A 20864-nucleotide genomic window follows, 5' to 3' on the forward strand; every position below is an offset into this window, starting at 1 on the left:
CGCACACACACACACACACACACACACACACACACACACACACACGCGCGTTAGTGTCTCAGTCCTGGTTTCAGCGGCTTCCTGTGCACTGCATCCTGGTGGAGCTCATTTCTCAGAAACTCCGGTTCGAGGTAAAGTTGGTATTTCTATCGGAGGTTTCTTGTGGCCATCACCCTTCCCCCAGGCCCCCCTCCTGTTCATCTAACCATCCAACCCACATGGCTGGGGTTTTTAAGCCTCTAAACCTTGTGAGGACAGGCCAAACTGTTCTCACAGGAAGGAGTGTCTGGTCAAGACCTGCTACTCACCCGTCTGACAAGACCTGCGCTCATAGCCACACACAGCCTGCACTGCACTGCTGCCAAGTGCACACGAGGGACGCAGCCTCACACACACACACACACACGACTGTCACTGACTGCACACAATCCCAACTGAAGAGCTCAGCAGAACCGCAGCGTCTTCACAAACAGCTGTGAACATTGTGAGCTCCTGGTCTGAGCAGGCTATATCCACGTGATGGTCTGTGCTCCTGAAACAGGAAGTGACTCCAAGGCTGCGAGTGAATCGTCCGTCGTAATTTGACGACCTTCCAGTCGTAGTGATGATGACGTGAGCCTCCGTCCCAGTCTGGCAAAACTCCAACTACAACCCCTGATCGGTACTTGTTGCCATGCTTCTGAAGGTCCAAAGCGCTTCTGCACTGCTCGATCTGAACGTCTCCTGATGGGAAACAAGTGAGGCACCGTTCTTGATGAGAATTGGGATGTGAGGAAGTTCTTCTTCTGAGTCACCTCTTCTGACTGGCTGACCAGGTGTGGCCTGGTGGAGGAGAGGACATGTGACACGGAGAAGGAGAGGAGAGCAGGAGGCCAGCCAGAGGTGGAAAACCCACAGCTTTCCTGCCTGGACAGAGCACGTTTCTCACAAACTCAGGTTCAAGGTCAAGTTGATGTTTCTATTCTTGTGGGGACTTTTGGTGGTTTCCCGGTGCCGTCACCCTTTCCCCAGCCTCTCCCCCTCAACCAAACCGCAACACATGGTTTACCAGGGCTCTCAACCAAACTACGATGACTCGGTGACTTGATCACGTTCTCCATTTTGGTCACAGATTTGTGGAAGCGTGTTGTGAGTGTTGAGGCCAGGCTTTTTTTAATCTCACTTTGATGTCACAATTCTCAGTTTTACATTAAATGAGAGCAATAATCCCAGGTAAAAATGAGATTAAAAATCTCCACCGCGTCTGCTGCTGTCGAATCCAAGGGAAGAAATCATGAAGCCCTTTTCAATAAAGCACAACGTTTATTTGGCAACGCAGAGAAGGAGAGTACAGGCAGTGTGTAAACAGTGATGAAGTTTGAATGGTGCGTTTCTGGATTATGGCAAAGCACGTGTGACGTCAGAGCACGACCTCCAACTGATGGAGAATTTTAAATGCACAGCGCTGGATGAAAACAGGATCCCGCTTTAAGGCCCATTTGGCTACAGCATCGCTAAACCGAAAAAAATACTCTTCATTTAACTGCTTCATGAAGTGACTACAGTATTTATATCATAAAATATCCACTTCTACACTGCGACACTGAATCTGGTCCAAATATTTCCCTAATGCTAATGTAGCACGAGCGCCTTGCTGGCGCGTGCTCTTCTTTGTTGGTTGAACGTTTTTTTTCAATTATAAGCACAAAATGTGACGTTGAAAAGCAGGATATTGTGCTGACAAGAGCAATAGATTTAAAAATGTGTAGCCCCCCAGAACTCGCAGACTGGAAAGAATCCTGGTGAGAACCCTGATATTGACAAATAATATTGCATTAGTGTGTAAAATGTAATGTGTATCTTTCTTTCTGTGTGTGTTTGTTCTGACAAAGCTTCCACAGAGAGGTTGATGGTCAAAACTGCGACGATTGTGTTCGGAATGCTGATTTGGAAGTGATTATACGCAGCTTGTGTAAGACTTGATTTCCCAGCCTCGAGGCACAAGTGCGATTTTTAATGTGATTCTAATCACAGGTTTGACTCCTGATGAAATATCATTTTAAATACATGCTACTCCAGTAAGTAATACAAAATTTGAGTGCTCCTAAACTCGGATTTCATAATTGTATGTTTAAGAAAACTTTGCCTCTAAACCTAATGCTGCGCAGCTGAAGGACGAGCACAACAGGTTGGCGAGTTGCAAATCTGGAAGTTGTTCTGTGGATTGCTGTGTCGTTGTAGTCAGACGGCAGAGGTGTGCGCTGCCTCAGTGCTTTTACAACGTGGCTCATCTGTGGGCAGCACTAGCTCGCGGGCTAGCACCAGAGGAAGTCAGGAATGTTGCGATCTGTGCAGCTCATGTAACAACAGTACTGGCACCGAACCCTCGGGGTCAGTTAAGGCACGTGGTCCGAGGTCATGTGAGCGACAAAGGCAGGCGGAGCTAAGGATTGTTCTAAGGCAGGTTAGCATTAGCTGGTTCTTCGAGGTGATGAAGGCAGTAGCTGAGCAGCTGTCGGAAGACTTGATCCTCGGAGCTCAGCCATGGCTTCGGCTCCATCACACAACTGGTATGAAGAGAAAAGCAGTGACATCATCACACATCGATGATAATGCATGTTCCCTAAGCTCAGGCCGAAATAGCTGACCTCTGACCTCTAGTTCAGAATCGCGCTGCGCACTCAACCATCATGACGGGACGGAAGTGCAGCAGGTTTTTGAATCTTAAGACACCTGTCGTCTGGGTGTATTTTATTTTGTCGTGTCACTTCCTGTTTCCCTTCCTGCTCATAACTCTTGAGCTTTCACTTGAACCAGGAGATGTGGACTCAGGTCCGGGAAACATCGCGCACACAAAGATATCAGACAGCGGGCGGATGGCAGAGCGCCACACTCGCGACAAGTATGTTTTACTCTGTTGATACCAGGCGCTGCAACATGGAGCAGCAGGAGAAAAGTAGAGCTTTATTTTGTCAGTTAAAATGCTAGTCTTTCAGAAAATAACATTAAGCACCTGTAAAAAAACAAAAAAACGAACATCTATGTGGAGTTGTTTTTCACCATGAAGCAAAATGGCGGCTACGTTCCAGAGAGACCCCTGGTGGCGCCCGCGCACCGACCCTTCTTTCCTGGCATGACAAAGTGCCTCTATTCTTTCCTTCATTTGTAGCTTCTCGAAGGTAAAAAACTGCACATAAATTAATAAATTGCACATGGTCATATAAGTCCTGATAAACAACATATGCGAGTCGGTGTGCGTCTCCTTTGCTCACCGTTGCCGTTGCACAGGGTTTGTGCTTCAGCCTGCTCCTCGTCACCCTCCCGTCCAGCAAAGTGACGGCATCCACCTGTACGGCAAAGCAACGGCTGGTGAACGTGTTCACGGTCGGGTCCAACTCCCTGAGCCGCCCCCGGCACCGCCGCCAGCCATCGGTCGATGTCAGCTGTGTCACCCGCTTTATAAACATGCGAAACCCGGATTTTATCTATTTGTATGTTTCACATCAAGGATTGGAAACAGTGTGAAATCAGAAGCAACACTGCGAACCCACAGCAAACTGAAGATTCTGGATTCAGAACCAGGGTTTTAGCTAAGACTTCAGCTGAGAAAAGCCCCGCCCCCAGCTCATAACCCCGCCCCCAGTCCACTCCTCTGTTAACAGATGCAATAATGTAAGAATTTCAATTGTATAAGAATTTCAAGTCCATTCAGAGGAGAGGAAACCCTGGACATTGTGTAGTGAAAAGCCTCCCTGAAGCAAACAGATGCTTTTGTTTGCTTTGGTTCAAGGACTCCTCCATGTTTGTTGTTGCTGTTCTCATCCTAGCAAAGCAAACTTGTAATTTCATTCAATTCAATTCAATTAAAATGATGAAATGCTTAAATATTTGAACGCATTTTTTGTAATGAATTAATTTACTTGTTAGTAAGTCCCACCACTAATATATATATATATTTATATATATAGTTCATTCATCGTTCAAAGCACTTTCCTGGTTGGTGGGATCCTGACTGACACTGGCAATAAAGCTGATTCTGATTCTGAGATACAGTAAGTAACCTTGACCTTGACATGCATATGAGCGTGGCCTCCTGTCAGGCTTGGTGGATTTGGATTTCTCAGACCTCTTGCTGTACATAGCTCACCGTTTTGAGCTGAACTTGGTCTGCCATTGTTTCCTGGCTGCTGCTCATTTCTCCCCATTTCACCTGTGCGGCAAAAAACGCCTTGTTTACGTGGTCACAGCTGCTTTTGAGCTGTTCACTGCTAAGTGTGAAAAACCTGCAAGAATACTGGAAATCCAAGATACCGTTTCTGTATTTACGATACAAGTAGATGCCAAGCCCCAGAGCCAAAAGAACCAGCACCAGCCCCAGCACCAGTGCGATGATCCATCCTGTCAGAGAGAGAAAGTGTCACAACCCTCCATCACTGAAAAGTAGTCAACATACCCAGAGTCTGGCCACTGCTGCTTCCTCCGCTCAGAATGTCTCATGGGGAGACCTTCTGATCGTTTTTGAAAGTCACTGTGGACAGAGGTGCGTATGGACAATTGGATCATCAACTCAGCGAGAGAAGGTGTGAACGATATTCGCTGAGAAACTGAGGTCTCTGCATGCACACATGAGGAGAGTCAAGCCCGGCGCTCCAGACCTCCACCTGACTCTTCTTCAGAGGCTCAGCACTTGAGTGACCAAAGAGTTAATGTCAAGATCATCCCATTATTTATGAGAAACACAGCAACAGGAAGTGGCGGTTTCTCTCACGCAGGGAAGAGAGCGACAGCAAACACACTCACAGAGGTGCATGGAACAGGTCAATCTGGTCTCCAGGTGGAACCACAAACCTCGGCGAGCGCTCCGGTGTTGCTGCTACGAACTAACCCAAACTAAGGTGTCGGTGTTTGAAGAGTAATTCAGTCAAGAGCAGGTCACCACAGGAAGTGTGAAGAACAGGAAACTCTGCCACTCAGTGACTCACCATGATCTGGGTTGTCAACGCAGTCGGCTGGAGAAACACAGAAGCATCAGTCAATGTGATACAGGTGAAAGGTCAAGCTGATATTTTCGATGGATGGAACTCACAAGTGCATACGGCTGTGGTCGGCGGCTGTGAGGAAAGGAATGGTGGAATTGCAGGTGAGAAGTTTCAGCGCTAACACAGGACTAACTCCACTCTTCAAACCAACCACTCATCACTTCCTCTCTCAGCTCTTATTTCTAGCTTCCAGCAGACTGAACCAAGGTCCCGGTGGCAGCACACGTACCTTTCCTCCACAATACCGAATATATCGTATGAATTGGTAGCAGGGGTCGGTCACCAGTGGTGAGTCGCTGTGTGACACCACTGTAGGAGCTGCCACTGGATGGTTGTATGCCAGGTGAGTCATCTGTCAGACAGACGTGTAGTTAGACAGCATCCACCGCTCACTGCTTCACTTACAGGCCTCCCTTCCTTCCACACCTCTTATCTCCCCACTGCCAACCTGTTCTGCTCCTGCATTTTCACACTAGTCCACAGTGCTCTCACAAATCTTTGAACACAGTGAGAGAGATTCCTGACCGTGGAGAAGGTTTTAGTCAGTGAAGTTCAGATCCAGACGTCAAAAATGATCAATGAATCGTCTGGTGATCTTCAGTAACTTGGGGAAAACCAACACCTTTCCTCTTCACTGTCCTCATGCAGACAGCTGTAGACCACAGCAGTGAGAACAGTTACTGTAGAGCGCTGCATTATTCATTTAAGCAAATCTGTAAAACCAGGTGTTCATCAGCCTAACAAAGGCCAAAACACCCTCACACTTCGCGAGTCCCGTTCCCAGCACCAGTCTCCTGCAGCTCAGTGTTCTGGGAGTTTGACAAGTTGTTTTTGAACCATGTTGGGCGCCCAGACAGTGGTCAGACCCATTACGGCCCGGCATCTATCACGTTTGTGTGGAGTCACAGTGTACAGGTAGTTTCCAGCGTCTAGCGCCGAGTCACCTGAGGCGAGAAGCTCACCACCCGCTGAGAGTTTCCCGAGACAAAGTGCAACTCTCCAGCCGGGTCAAGTCCGCGGCCGACTGGCTTGTGTTCAGATCTCAGACTCCTGAGCCAAAAGAGCTCTGTCTTGAGACAGAACCCCCAGTTTGAAAAGCCCCGAAGCCTCAAACATCTCAAGGTCAAAGTGAGCTGAGAAATGCTGACCCACAGACAGAGTGTTGGATGCAGATGCAACTTACATTCTTATCTTCCCAATGGTAGCTGCACTTCTCTCCAGGGACCTCAGGGACTGTGTAGCGCATCCCTCCTCGCACTCGCATCGCAGTGCAGTTGACAGTTTCTACCAGGAGGACAAGACACACCTTCAAATTGACATTTCAGTGCTGCAGGGAAGAAGCCACAGAGGGAGGAAGGGCAGGACCCCAGGGTGGGGGGGAGTGCAGGGGAGCTTGTAGGGGATTTTTGGGGAACTTCTGCGTGGTCACTTCACTGTAAACCCATGTTTTGTTTTTTTAATGAACACATTTTTGTTCCCATGTTTTAAGCTTGTCAGCTTCAGCTGCTTCAAGCTAAGGGGCGAGGTGAGTGAGTCCGAGTATCCCAGCATGCATCACAGCACAACCTTCCACTGGCTGACCGCTTTAAGTCGCGTGACGGACGGCAGCGTGAAGCCTCAACATGAGACGATGATTCTAGACCGAGGCTCTGCCTGCTCTCACGGTGCAGGGTAGACCTGAGCTCCAGCTCTTTCCCAACCATCTATCCCATGTTCCTCATATACCATCACTTCTTTGTTGGTCATATCATGGTGTCAAGTATTGAGCGCATGACGACGCTTTAGCGCAGTGATTCAAAGTCAATTATTATTATTATTACACTGTTATTATTATTGTTGTTGTTATTATTATTGCTATTATTATTATTATTATGTTATTATTGTTATTATTATTGTCATTATATTATTATTACTGCAATTATTATTGTTATCATCCAGTGAATTTGTGACTCAAAATTGAGATGTTGGCGAACACAACAAATCCAGTCATAAAACTAACTCTCTTTCCTAAAGCAGGGAACACTATCAGCAGGAAGCACCAGGGTCCCAGACATTACATGACAGGCTCAGGCTCAAATCAAAATGTCAGAAGTAAAAGCTTGTTTCATGTTTGCTCAACAAGTCCTCCACTGTCTGCATGAGGCCCCTAATGAAAACCGTTTGGAGCCACTTGTTTGTCCACAGTTACCTTCTGCACCTGCAGCTCCTGCTTCACACCTCCGTGTTCTGGGAGTTTGACAAGTTGTCTTTGAACGGTGTTGTGCGCCCAGACAGCGGTCAGACCCTTTACTGCCCGGCATCTATCGCGTTTGTGTGTGTTTGTGAAACTGTCCCCAGTTTCCTGTGGCTCTGTCCCCAGTTTCATGCGGCTCTGTCCCCAGTCTCATGCGGCTCTGTCCCCAGTTTCCTGTGGCTCTGTCCCCAGTCTCATGCGGCTCTGTCCCCAGTCTCATGCGGCTCTGTCCCCAGTTTCATGCGGCTCTGTCCCCAGTTTCATGCGGCTCTGTCCCCAGTTTCCTGTGGCTCTGTCCCCAGTCTCATGCGGCTCTGTCCCCAGTTTCATGCGGCTCTGTCCCCAGTTTCATGCGGCTCTGTCCCCAGTTTCCTGTGGCTCTGTCCCCAGTCTCATGCGGCTCTGTCCCCAGTTTCATGCGGCTCTGTCCCCAGTTTCCTGTGGCTCTGTCCCCAGTTTCCTGTGGCTCTGTCCCCAGTTTCATGTGGCTCTGTCCCTAGTTTCATGCGGCTCTATCCCCAGTTTCATGCGGCTCTGTCCCCAGTTTCATGCGGCTCTGTCCCCAGTTTCCTGTAGCTCTGTCCCCAGTCTCATGTGGCTCTGTCCCTAGTTTCATGCGGCTCTGTCCCCAGTTTCCTGTGGTTCTGTCCCCAGTTTCATGCGGCTCTGTCCCCAGTCTCATGCGGCTCTGTCCCCAGTTTCATGCGGCTCTGTCCCCAGTCTCATGCAGCTCTGTCCCCAGTTTCCTGCGGCTCTGTCCCCAGTCTCATGCAGCTCTGTCCCCAGTTTCCTGCGGCTCTGTCCCCAGTCTCATGCGGCTCTGTCCCCAGTTTCCTGCGGCTCTTCACCACATGAGCCGCCGAACTGGCTGCGGTTTTGGTCTAGTTGCTATTGCGATGATCGCTTATACAGGAAATAAGAGGAAAAAGTAAGAGCTACTCCGGCGTAATGACAAAATATTGTGGCGTATTGGGGAAGGCAGAGTTGAGAAGTTTCCGCCAGCATGCTTTGCAGCGGTTTGTTTTGGTGTTCTGGGTGACATTGTGTGTGTTTTGCTTCACTACAAGTTGTTTGCTGCATGTTGCTGTTCTCTGTGTTGGGATTGATAGTTCTCTTTTGTTATAACTCCTGTGTTGGGGTGGGCACCGTGAGTGGGGTTGTTAGTTTATTTTGTGACCTCCCTCCATTTATGTGAATGCATGTTATGCTTGGATGTTAATAAAGTGGCTGTACTTCCTGTAGTCACGCGGTGTATGAGCTCGCCACAATATTGTTCAAGGAAAATGAATGGTGCAGAGATTTCTATCTACCCCGCTTGATATTTCCTGGAGGATCCGGGTCAAATGGAGGGATTTTTAAAAACACATGCACAATGTGACACACGCACTGTGGATAGCTTTACCCCAGTTGACACACACGCTTGACGCACACAGGGGACGCGGCCCGCTCAAGACAGGAGTTGATGGTTCCGCTCACAACTGTCAATAGAGTGATCCTGCGGTCGGACGCAGCCGGCAGCCGACAGCCGCAACTCTCGGTGCCCACGTCACTCCAAAGCAAAAGGTGACAGGGGAAGGTAACGACGGTGTCTGACGGACCGACTCACAGAACCGACACCAGACGGTCAGCGCCGTCAGCTTTGACATTCACAAGACCGGCAACCACAACAACGAGACCCGGGTGACGCGGCTGACCGCTAACTGAACAACGATCACCGGCCTAAATAGCCGCACACGTCGCTTGGCGCTCAAGTGCGAACGTGACACCGCGGACACCTTCGGAACATCTAGCCGAACATCAAACCCTCTGTCTGTCACCGGAACCGCTGAGTCAAGAAATACAATGAAGAGAGTCGTGGAGTCGTTCGACTCATCTGACCTGTCGGCACCATGCTGCTGCTGCTGCTGCTGCTGCTGTCCGAGGAGAAGCCGCCGCCGGTGTGCGCTCCGGGAGGCTGGGAGGCACTGAAGGAACCCAGTGCCGCGGGCACTTCAGTCCATATTTGGACTTCCTTCCAAATATGGAATCCACGCGGGCACTGGATTCCATATTTGGACTTCCTTCCAAATATGGCGGGGGGGGGGGGTCTCACTCTCAAATCAGACTTTTGTGTCACTGAAATGACAAGTTGCTGTACAACTCTGTTCTCCCAGTAATGCATCCATTTAAACTGTGTAGTGGAGAGCACTACAGTAATAATGAAGACAACAGTGTGATGTGACGTTATGTTTATCATATGCACAGGAGTGATGTCAGCCCAGGTGCGACGACAGAGCAAGGGACCCTCGCCCGTCAGAACCGGAGACACATGCAGGAAGTGCCGGGGACACCAGATCAGATCACCAGAGTCACACCAGTCCCTGCAACCCAGGTTCCCCTTCTATTCCTGCACACGTACAGGTCACTCCCAGTCCCACCCAGTCCCAAAGCCTACCACCTACCACTCCCAAAAGATCATCTGGGAGAGCGGTCGCAACTCCACACTGGTTTAAGGATTACGTGTCTAAGTAGACCTGTGAATAATGCTGAGATTTTGTTTGGGGAAGGTTGACTTTTGTGTGTGTGTACTTGACTTGACAGGAAGTGACACTTGAGGAAAACGGTTCATGAATAAGTTTGTTATGTGGTTACTGTAAGAAACAAGAACAACAGTGACAAAGACTTGATGTTCCAGCTATTCCTGTTTGCATTATTACAGTGTATTTGAAAGAAATTTGGTTATGAAGTTTAGTCATAAACATGATTGGTTTTCAAACGATTGACTTAAGGGGGAGATGTGATGTCATGTTATGTTTATCATATGCACATGAGTGATGTCATTCCGTCACGTCCTGCAAAGCATGCTGGAAGTTACACGAACGCACATGAAGTTGCTCGGTGTGTGCTCCAGTTATGAATAAAAGTGCTGAAAGTAACCTACAGCCTGACATGTTTCATGACAGATACACAAATGCAATGTTTCGTATTCCGAGCCTCTCATTCATTCATTTGAAAGGAAGTGAAGACTGTGAACTCTGAAAGAGGGAACAATAAAGTAAGTTAGAGTTTAAATTCTAATGTGTAAAAAGGGGGCAAATCCACAAACATGTACTGCGTCTTTGCAGTTGACGGTAGACTGGCCCTCAATATGATCGTCAGTCATATACTGCGTCCCTTTATGGGTGGAGAATGGGCAAAGAAAAACTCCAGGGCTGCTTGTTTCTTGTTTCTTTGAGATCCGTGTCAAATAAGCAGACGGAATCACATTGAACAGATGATGTTAGTAACAATATGCAGTACATATCAGACTTCAGACGACTTCATTTATTCTGACAAATATATATATCTTGCTTCTACAACATCATCCACATGTTATGAGACCAGAAATCTAAAATGACAAAACCATATGCGATATAAAATGTAACTATACACATTTTTGCCAGACAAACTCATTAATATCATCCTTACACTCGAAGATATTGACAAAGAGACGAATAAAGTTGAACATAGGGTAACGTTACTGTTGCATCACAACCATATCATATAATGTGATAAGGTCATCTGTTAAGAGCATATTCCTGGTGTGGGTGTGGAACAGGCCTCACACAGCAGCTCAGGGAAACAGCGTGAGGCCTGCACGTGATCCAGGAGGCCCCGCCGAGGGCCGCTCCTGTCCTCGCACCATTTCGATAGAAACCTTTGTTTGTTTCTTCCCTGGCTTGACCGAGAGGCAGCGGCGAGACGAGTCCGGCTGGTCCCGGGCAGCCGGCTCCTGCGGCCTGTGGCTCGTGTTCCTGGTGTGGTGTCCGTGCCTCGGCCCGTACACGGCGCTGGGCACGGGCCTCGCTTTAAAAACAGCTCGCTCCACCTTCGATTCGGGGGCCACCGTCCTCACCTCCTTCTTCTTCTTCTCTCCCTTCAGGAAGTGGAGCGGCTGGGTCCCTTGTTGGTCATGAGGCGTCCCTTTCTTTGCAGTGCGTCGGCCGACCACCTGGCAGAGGGGCAGGTGGATGTGCGCCGGTGCTGGTGACGCCCTGAACTTCTTGCCACACTCTTGCAGCTCCTCCAGCTCCCGGCGGAGCAGCGTGTTCTCCAGCTCCACCTGTGAGCGGGTGCGCACCTTCTTCCTCTGGCTGTCCTCCTCCCTCAGCATCATCTTGAAGGGTCTGGGCACGGTGACTCTTGGTGCCCTGTAGCGTCTCCCGCCGGGGACTGTGGTCCTCGGAGGACCGGGCAGATTTCTTCAGGAGAGACAACGGCGTGAGTCACCTGGACGGGACTCGGAGTTGGACTACCAACCTGCTGTCAGAGAGCTCCGGGCTTGGGACTGGTCTGGGACTGTCCTCCAGCAGTTCCTGGATGTTGACCTCTCCTGACAGCTCGGACTGGTCGGACCCGCTCCAGCTTTCGTGGACGTCCAACTCCTCTCGGGAATTGATCCACATGAGCGTCCTGGCTGGGCCCCTGCAGGAAGGAAGAGAGCTCTCACGGTCAGTCCCGCCTCTTCACTCCTCAGGTGCTCAGATCACGGACCAGCAAACCCAACACCAAGGCTTTCAGGGTCAAAGAACGAGTCGAGAGCGCCACTTGCTGAGCACTGAGAGTTAGGGCTCCGCCTCAGGAGACCTCATCATTAGTATGTACATATATTTAGATACGATTACATTAGATTGTTGGCCCTGCAGTGGGGACACTCCCCATTTATCATGATGGTGAGGATTTTTTTAGATGCTGAAATTAATAGTCAGGAACTGAAAATAAAATAAAATTCACTCTCCACTTTTCTGAGTTAAACACTTCAGCAAACTTGTTTCTCACAAGATCTTGGACTTGAATTCACTTCTCTCCTTGAGAGAATAAGTCTTAAATAAGCTGTGAAAATCTTCATTTGGACCCTCTCGGTCTTATTGTAATTGCTACGGCTAAATATGGCTACTTTTGTGGCAGATTTTTTAAATTGTGGCAAAGGTTGTGATCATCTGTGGTTATGGAACAACATGGCAGAAAATAAGGACCTTGGAAATTAGCTTGAAAAGACCCAATAGTGTCAGTTTTTAGCCTTTAGAAGCTCAAGGCTGCAATGATTTTAATGTACTTTATTTGTGAAAAAACAATGAGGGTTCCAAGTAGAAAGAACAAAAGAAATAAATGTCCACGCTAAATAGAAACTGATGGTCTTTGATCCGGAGCTCCTCATGAGGGCGGAGCCTGACAGAGGTTTGGATGGGCGGAGCCTGACAGGGGTTTTTGGATGGGCGGAGCCTGACAGAGGTTTGGATGGGCGGAGCCTGACAGGGATTTGGATGGGCGGAGCCTGACAGAGGTTTGGGGGGCCGCAGTGGGTGCAGGCTTTTGTTCCAACCAATCAGGAGGACATCTACTCACCAGTCAGGTGTCTGACACTTGTCATCAGTTGATCATCAGTCTGGTGCTGTTTGTTTCAGCTGACACCTGATTGGTTCACCTGTTTGTGCATTCAGGACTGGAACAAAAACCTGCACCCACTGCGGCCCTTTTGCTAGTCAGTTTGACACCCTTGATGTAGAGGGTCAGAGATGGCTCAGGTCGTCGGCCATGTTTGTTTACGTCCGCCCTGTATAGTGTTCGGGAGACGCTGCACTGGTCACGTCCCACTTTTTCTTCCGTGTATTCTACATGTCAGTTATGGGGAATTGGACGTATAGGAATGGAGTCAGGATCCGTCACCTCCCAATCGCGGGCAAATGTGAGCGGGATTGGTCGACATTGCACAAATAGTTGTGATCTCAAAAGTGTCATTGAGTGCTGTGTTCTCACCCGACAGCGCCCCTCTGCACCCCTCTGTCCGGACCCTCTCTCGCCGCTCGGATGTACAGCCGCTCCAGTTCTGCCATGTTCCTCAGGTGGGTGCTCTTCAGCTCCTCCAGCTGCTGGTAATAGTCTTGGTTGGAGAAGAGAACCTGTCCATCCCTCCGCAGGCCGTGGATCTCCAGAGACACAGAGCTGCGGACAGTCCTGCCTCCTCTGCTGCCCTCGCTGCCCTCGGACTCCTGACAGGTCAGAGGTCAGTCACAACTGATCCTGCTGATCCTATATATATATATATATATATATATATATATATATATAGTGACGCAATATATGAGTATATGTGTGTGCATATATATATATATATATATATATATATATATATATATATATATATATATATATATGCACACACATATACTCATATATTGCGTCACTATACGAGTCATTAAAAAGTAAAATCCCGAAAAAAAAAAATGTAATCACATGAATTGATATATGACTGCAGTTAAGAATGAGTCTTACATTGATGTGGTTAAGTTTAAATAGATATGCAGTGTCATTTATATCCACTAGATGGCAGCATTTTCATACTAACGCTCTGAAGTCCTGTCACTCTTGCGTCCACTGACACGTTAATTCCTTCACAGAATCTCAAACGTGCCAAACAGTATCTCAAAAACGTTTGGCTGTTGAACGCACACGAGGGTTTTATTATCTTAGAAACGATTTTTATCATTAAATTCATTGGCTTGGAGTCGTTTATGATCCGTTTTAGTCAATGAAGAAATGAGCGAGTGAGCCTCTTGGATTCAGCCGAAACAGCACCAGTGTGTCCGACTTCAGCTTCTCATTGTATCTCGCAGCAGAGCAGAGGGGGATCTACTCTCACCTCATCTAAATCATCATGAGAAGTTCAGTGATGTATCATGAAACGAGTACATTGTATCGTGGCTTAGCTTGACCCGCGTAGTTCCTTCCTTTTGGCCCCTGACAACAGTCACAGTGTGGCCCCCGAGGAAATGAAGTTGCTCTCCCTCGTCCTTCACTCTGACTATGATGGAGGCAGCCGAGGATGTAGGTGTATGTCGAAAAAACACAGGTGGAACTGACCTGACTTCTGCAGTCCTCGTCCTGGACGAAGCACAGTTCCCCCTCGGCTCCCAGCAGAGACATGGAGCCCTGGTTTTCCACAGGCTGTGAGCGACGCATCCCTGACACTGACACTGAGGTGAGGTGCCTCCCGACAGATTACAGCCGGGTCTCATCCTCTTATCAGCTGAAATCTCGCATTTGTCCTGGTCAGGTCCTCCAGATGGTCGGCCGTGTCTGGAGAGTCCCAGTGAGCAATCTCATTTACAGATTAGATTTCCCAAACCAATGGAGGGCAGCTGAGTCCAGGCCGGTGGGTCTACAGGGCCCAGTCGGGCTGAGAGCAGGGCTCCCGCTCTCAGCAGAGGCTTGAGCATTCGCTCCTCGCTGGCTCCTCACAGCGTGAGTGGCAGCTTCAGCTCAGCAGGACAGGTGGTGGTGGTGGGGGGGAGTGCAGGAGCCTGGGTGGAGGTCAGATGCCGAGCCACCGTTCAGCATTCACACCTCGAACCTTCCGTGTCCATGGAGCGGCTGCAGAGCCATCAAAGACCCCCAGCAGGCTCCAGCTACTGAAGGGTCAGTGAGGCTTCATGAAACAGTGTCCTGAGGCCAGCAGATGGCGCTGTCTCCTGTAAAACGTTTGGCCATTTCAAAACCAAGAGCGCCATCTAGTGGCCTCTGATGATTAGGACACTGTTTCGTCAACCCTGCAGCGATGTCTCATGATACCTCACTAACCCTTCACTACCTCAAGGTACCTGATGATCCCAGAGGTGTAGGAAGAATGAGCTCAGTAGGGGGCGCTCTCTCCAATATCATGTGAGGTTTCGACGAAACGTTTGCAGCGCACAGATCGCCATCTTGTGGCCACTGAGAATGGAGACGCTGTTTCATGAAGCTTCACCGGCCATCTCAGAGAATAACAGGCTGAAGATGAATGACTGAATGTGTGGGGTAGTCAAGAAGTGCAGGAGAATATGATATTTGTTGGAGATGAGCTGTGTTTGAACCTAAGTTTTAGCTTTAACCCTCCCTGTGCTCATCGTTTGTAGTTATCCCACAAATCTGGAGTTAATCATTTAATTCAGGCCTGAGTGTCGGTCGACCTTTGACCCTCCCACAGGTCATTGGTGTTGGGAGATGGCAACACGAAGAGTCGAGCCAGAGAGGTGCAGGCAGACACGAATTCCTCAGATTCCAGGTCTTAAACATCAAGTTTCTCCTGTTGAATGAGGATAAACTCGCTGGTGTCCCTCCCTGACCCTGCTGGCAGAAGTGAGCCGCAGTTTCACCGCAGTCAAGTCTGGGCTGATCTTAATCTCCTGGTTCTCCTCAGCGTCAGCCGAGCGGCTGCTGCTGCCGCCGCTGCTGCTGCGGCTCCACCTGTCTGCTGTCGTCCTTCATTCCCGTCTCCTCCTCTCTGCCCGACAACAAGTGTTGTCCTGCCCTCGCTGTCAATCGACGTTTTCACTGCTAATGGAACTTCATTATTCCACATTTTGTAGCATCAAGTTTGTTGTTTCTCTTCTTTTTTTTGTAAATGACTATGGTTACATTTGTGCACGTCACTATCTCTTTTTAAAAACACCGTGGAGGAGTCTCGAAAATATGCAGAAAGTATAAACATTCAGCTGATGAAATGAAGTCATTGTTTAGTTTAGGATTGATTTAGCAGCCACTCCCACAAATGCATGCGTTCTTTTCAATTTTTGGTTTATCCTTAGAATTTTGACCGAGGACAAATAATAATAAATAAACGAATTAAAAATGTATATTTTGTCATTTCAGAACACATGCGGTTCTCAAGGCTGACACTGTCCTCTAGGTGGCGGCATTCAATTATTGTACACCGAAGGTTTTATTATTTGTTTCTACCTTTCAGGGCTAATAGCGCGTAAAAGCATTTCCATCTTAAAGTGAGCGTATTGTCACAGTTGAGCGCCTCTGGTTTGAGTGAGTCATTTCACCTCAGAGTCCCACATCGTGTGTTTTCTCGCAGCCACAAACGCTGCTTTGAGTGTGTGTTTGTTTACACAGGGGCCAGTGCGGAGCTCAGTCTGCCTTATTTTCCACCGTTTAACACAATTGGCTCTTAGTTCACTCTCAGCGAGCGTGTCGGAGTTTTGTTTTTCTCTGCAAGTACCTCACCTGTTCCAGGCCTCGCTGGAACGGAGCTGATTTGGTTTGGGGGTCACGACGTGGGTCACAAAAACAAAGTGTCAAAATTACGACGCACTTTTCTCACATCAGACCTTGATATTCCTGAAACCCTTCACTATTATTGATCCCTGTTCCATTGCATTCCTCACTATTTTGACGCCTAAAATATCACAGTCTGCAATGCGGTTAATTGGGCAGCAGGTGGCAGTGTTGTTACCGATCGTCCTCAACACACACACAGGAGGCTTGAAGAAGATGCTGAATGAAAGCGAACTGCAACACACGGCTTCTAAGTTGGCGCAACACTGGAGGTTTTATTGAAGTAGTTTGTATGGAAGTGATTCTGTTCACAGGTGATGGAACAAACGAGCAATAATACGCTACTCAGAAGCAGCCGAGTCAAAGCTAAGTGTGGACTGGGGCCACGTGACCTCAGGAGGTCAGCGCAAAACTAGGACTATATTGAGAAGATGTTAAACATCGCTAAGCTTACGACTACTTATCATTAAAGTCAATCAAAATAAGTTACATTCAAGGGTAGGTGGCCCCTGAGGTGAATCTGAAATTGAGTAAATTCTTTTCTCCTTCATCATCAGAGTTCCATCTCTCCACTCCCAGAAGGTCACATGGTGCCACGGTTCTGTCCTCTCATTGTCGCGCCTGCGTGTTTATCTGATACAAGAGCTCCACAAAGATATTCAGATTCAGATGCTTGTTATCTGCGCGGCAGCCACCAGTGACTATCAAAACACTTCTGCTATATTGTCAATATTTATCTTTGATATCTGCGTCCGTCTTTCGTTCCTTAGATAGCTGCGTGAGTCCTGGGGAACTAACTGGTCTTTAACCCTCAAAGTGCCGCACTCAGGAATCCACATTTAACAACCTATTTTTCATTCATTCATTATCTTATTTTAATTCAGTTTCATTTTACTCATTTCAACTGTCTGTGTTAAGTTCTCACCAAGGTCAATAGAGTTCATGAAAACTCACGAAAACTAGACTTGAAATCATTTTCATTAACTGAGATAAAAATAAAAACCAAAGGTTCTAGATTAGATTTATAAAATGATAAGTAACTGAAACTGCATTGTCCGTTTACGGAGCTTGTCAAACCGAAGTAAAACTATAGTGAAATTGTCCTTCGTTTTCATCTTTATTTCATAAAGAAGCATTTTGAGATGAATTAGAATCTATTTATCTGGGCTCGGCTGGTTTCACGACAGCTGTCGGCCAGGTGTCGAGTGGGTGACGTCACGTGTGTTGGCGACCTGACGATGGTGGGAGTTGGGCAAAAGCCTCATCGTCCCAAACTTTGGAGGGAAGCGCTGCTCCCATGGGTCCAGACGTGTTTGGTGCTGGGAATGGCTGCTGCCTGGACCGTGTGAAGAAACACTTGCTTGGTGTGAGAGCTCTCTTTCAGACCCACTGGATCTTGTTCTGTCTGAAACGCTGATTCACTTCCTTTGTTTTCATTATCCTGAAAGCAGACATGACTAATGGATCTGACGATGCATTAGTGTGCCGAGCGCGTCTTAGCAGACCAAATGGATTGGACTGAAATGATGGCGTCTGTCCACTGCTGGGGAGAGTTTGAAACGCAACAGCAAATAGTCTCTTTTCGGGGGGTGTTGGGTGGGAAGAGGGGAGCGGGGACCAAGCTTTCAGCTCAGCTCACCAGGACTGACCTGACTGGAGGAGCTGAACCCAATATGACTTGATCTTACCTTTAAAAATCAGACCTGTTCTGTACCTTCTCGCCTCCACTCCTTACTAATCCCAGAAACTGCTGATCTGTTGCTCTGTGATCATCTCGGCCTCCTGATCTTGTGTTTTCTTTCACCCTGAGTTGCGTCCTGGACACTTGGATTCTCACCAACACAAACCTTCTCCCTGCGTCGCCAGTGACCCGCCCTGGCCCGTCGATTGTCTGACAGCAAGGGAGACTCACCACTTCGGCTCTTGAAAATGTGTGTTTCCCAACGCGATTGATGGTGTGTGTGTGTGTGTGTGTGTGTGTGTGTGTGTGTGTGTGCGTGTTCCAGGCCGAGACACCGAGTCTGGAAGTGACTCACATAACCGTCAACTTCAGATCTGGATCTTGATTCTTACCAGAGCAGACTATTCCATTTCTCCACGTCGTTTCAGTTTGATTCATCTCCTGACGTCGTCCCTCTGGTTCTCACAGTCCACTCGTCCACTCGCTCCTCTTCCCACATCCGTCTCTCCCTCATCAATCATGCAGCATTTATTCCCTCCTCAGCTCATCACAAATGTTCTTTGAGGCTCCAGGAAGTTCAGCCACTTCACGACCTGTGGAGCCAACCATCCTCCGTCAGGCCTTCGCAACATTTGCCCACCTGTTTATTGAGATAGGTCTAAAATTGAAATCCCCATCCACCTGACCTTCACTCACCCAGCTCCTCCTTCACCTTAAAAACTATCCACCAATTCCTCCTCCGCTCACTGACTGTGGTTCAGTAGCATGACTGAGGCAATAGCTCCATGCAGCTGCCTTGTGTTCTCCTGGTTCACACAGTGGAGATCAGTCGAATCGCTGAGTAATGCTCCTCTGTGACGAGGGGTGGTGCTTTGTCATGTCATCACGACAGACATGGGCTCAGACCCAGGAACACACTGCATCAGGTTCCACACACCACTCCTCCAGTGTATAGAAGGTTATTAGACGTCATGAGACTGTGATGAGTCTCAGAGTTTGTTTACTTCTGCTGCGTAGCTGAAGCTGCTGCAGCCGCACATCAGTCCACTCATAGTCCGGCTACTGGCTACATGCTAGCTTAGTCCAGCTACTGGCTACATGCTAGCTCAGTCCAGCTACTAGCTACATGCTAACTGAGTCCAGCTACTAGCTACATGCTAACTGAGTCCAGCTACTGGCTACATGCTAGTTTAGTCCAGCTACTAGCTACATGCTAGTTTAGTCCAGCTACTAGCTACATGCTAACTGAGTCCAGCTACTAGCTACATGCTAGCTCAGTCCAGCTACTAGCTACATGCTAGTTTAGTCCAGCTACTAGCTACATGCTAACTGAGTCCAGCTACTAGCTACATGCTAGCTGAGTCCAGCTACTAGCTACATGCTAACTGAGTCCAGCTACTGGCTACATGCTAGTTTAGTCCAGCTACTAGCTACATGCTAGTTTAGTCCAGCTACTAGCTACATGATAGCTTAGTCCTGCTACTAGCTACATGCTAGCTCAGTCCAGCTACTAGCTACATGCTAACTGAGTCCAGCTACTAGCTACATGCTAGCTCAGTCCTGCTACTAGCTACATGCTAACTGAGTCCAGCTACTAGCTACATGCTAGTTAAGTCCAGCTGCTAGCTACATGCTAACTAAGTCCAGCTACTGGCTACATGATAGCTTAGTCCTGCTACTAGCTACATGCTAGCTCAGTCCAGCTACTAGCTACATGCTAACTGAGTCCAGCTACTAGCTACATGCTAGCTCAGTCCTGCTACTAGCTACATGCTAACTGAGTCCAGCTACTAGCTACATGCTAGTTAAGTCCAGCTGCTAGCTACATGCTAACTAAGTCCAGCTACTAGCTACATGCTAACTAAGTCCAGCTACTAGCTACATGCTAGCTGAGTCCAGCTATTAACCCCATTATCCAGGTCTTAGAGTCCAACTAAGAGAGATTCCAGTTTCTCTGCAGGACTAAGCTGTTTACACGCATTTAAAATTCTGATTTTAGCCAGACTAACGCAACAATTTGGTTTTCTGAGCATCATGTGACTGATCCCAATGATTCAGTAAAGGACACTAAATACTCCATGTGAAAACCTCTGGATTAAGAATCTAAAGTTGTGTGTAAATCCCGTCCCTCTGTGCCCACGTGTCCATCCCTGCGCTGGTGAACACGGGACGGTGCAGGTGTTTCCCCCGCGACGCTGCTCCGGCAGCAAACCAAGGCAGAGCAGACAGGTGAGAGTTTGGGACACTGTGTTGCCACTGACACCTGAACATGCTTCCTTCCCTCACGTTTCTCCTGGGAAGCTGCTTCTGGTGTCTGATTTCAGATGGAGTTACACGCGGGGCCACGTGGAGCGAGTGATGACACTACTGTTTCCCCTCAACTCTCTTCTTTCTCCAGACTTTCCTGGGTGGGAACGGTTCCCCTCTTCATCTCCGTCTCTGTTGTTCTTTCCACCTGGCAGCTCCTCTGTGTCCTGCTCCATGTGATCTGTTCCTCTAGGTCATGTTTCTCTGAGCTGTTTCTGAGGCTTCTCCTGAAGATCTTGGAGACACACGTGTTCCAGCCGGGCGGGGGCTAATTCCCACCCTGTTGATTGTCCCACTAGCTTTGCTACGTTCGAGCCTCAGTTCAAAGCTCGGGTGCAGGGGCAAATCCTGACCCACATTAGGGACGGCCATCGAGAACCGGTTCAACTTTGTCAGATTCTCTGGAAGCGCTAAGAAATGTTGATTTCAGTTGCACTCATCGGTTCCCGACAGCCTCCTCTTCTGGTCAGGAAGGATCTTGGAAGTATTTGCCAAAAACCCAGCAGAAGACCAGTCACATTCCTTCCACTGTATGTCTTGTATATTGTATGACTTGTTCCAGGAAATC

The 20864-nt window shown here is 48.4% G+C and overlaps 2 protein-coding genes and 1 long non-coding RNA gene across 3 annotated transcripts; all 3 read right to left on the bottom strand.

Annotated features, from left to right (window-relative positions):
- Positions 1-1074: 1074 nt before the first annotated feature.
- LOC128764633 (uncharacterized) lies at positions 1075-9709 on the bottom strand. Its single transcript, XM_053874539.1, has 10 exons — positions 9693-9709; positions 9130-9215; positions 6202-6302; positions 5248-5370; positions 5066-5090; positions 4962-4988; positions 4291-4377; positions 4127-4189; positions 3252-3326; positions 1075-2546 (listed from the first exon to the last, which is right to left on the bottom strand). The coding sequence occupies exons 1-10, from the start codon at positions 9707-9709 to the stop codon at positions 2539-2541; spliced, it is 612 nt and encodes a 203-aa protein (XP_053730514.1). The 3' UTR covers positions 1075-2538.
- Positions 9710-10617: 908 nt separating this feature from the next.
- Positions 10618-14254, bottom strand: LOC128765041 (protein FAM161A-like). Its single transcript, XM_053875423.1, has 4 exons — positions 14131-14254; positions 13027-13259; positions 11530-11694; positions 10618-11471 (listed from the first exon to the last, which is right to left on the bottom strand). The coding sequence occupies exons 1-4, from the start codon at positions 14227-14229 to the stop codon at positions 10844-10846; spliced, it is 1125 nt and encodes a 374-aa protein (XP_053731398.1). The 5' UTR covers positions 14230-14254; the 3' UTR covers positions 10618-10843.
- A 3113-nt stretch (positions 14255-17367) lies between these two features.
- Positions 17368-18818, bottom strand: LOC128765042 (uncharacterized). Its single transcript, XR_008415818.1, has 3 exons — positions 18686-18818; positions 18382-18582; positions 17368-17749 (listed from the first exon to the last, which is right to left on the bottom strand). It is a non-coding gene; the product is annotated as an uncharacterized LOC128765042 (long non-coding RNA).
- Positions 18819-20864: the final 2046 nt, after the last annotated feature.

This window comes from Synchiropus splendidus, chromosome 9 (assembly GCF_027744825.2).
Source record: "Synchiropus splendidus isolate RoL2022-P1 chromosome 9, RoL_Sspl_1.0, whole genome shotgun sequence".
NCBI classification, from domain to species: Eukaryota; Metazoa; Chordata; class Actinopteri; order Syngnathiformes; family Callionymidae; genus Synchiropus; species Synchiropus splendidus.

What these genes read in the sequence shown, in the direction of transcription:
- LOC128764633 (XM_053874539.1), bottom strand. An exon ending in TTCGGTATTGTGGAGGAAAG is followed by an intron (nt 5,091 to 5,247) that starts GTACGTGTGCTG and finishes CTTTCCTCACAG; the next exon opens with CCGCCGACCACAGCCGTATG. An exon ending in GTATCGTAAATACAGAAACG is followed by an intron (nt 4,190 to 4,290) that starts GTATCTTGGATT and finishes TTTGCCGCACAG; the next exon opens with GTGAAATGGGGAGAAATGAG.
- LOC128765041 (XM_053875423.1), bottom strand. Translation starts at nt 14,229, where the DNA reads ATGCGTCGCTCACAGCCTGTGGAAAACCAGGGCTCCATGTCTCTGCTG. An exon ending in ACGAGGACTGCAGAAGTCAG is followed by an intron (nt 13,260 to 14,130) that starts GTCAGTTCCACC and finishes CTGACCTGTCAG; the next exon opens with GAGTCCGAGGGCAGCGAGGG. An exon ending in CCGGAGCTCTCTGACAGCAG is followed by an intron (nt 11,472 to 11,529) that starts GTTGGTAGTCCA and finishes TCTCTCCTGAAG; the next exon opens with AAATCTGCCCGGTCCTCCGA.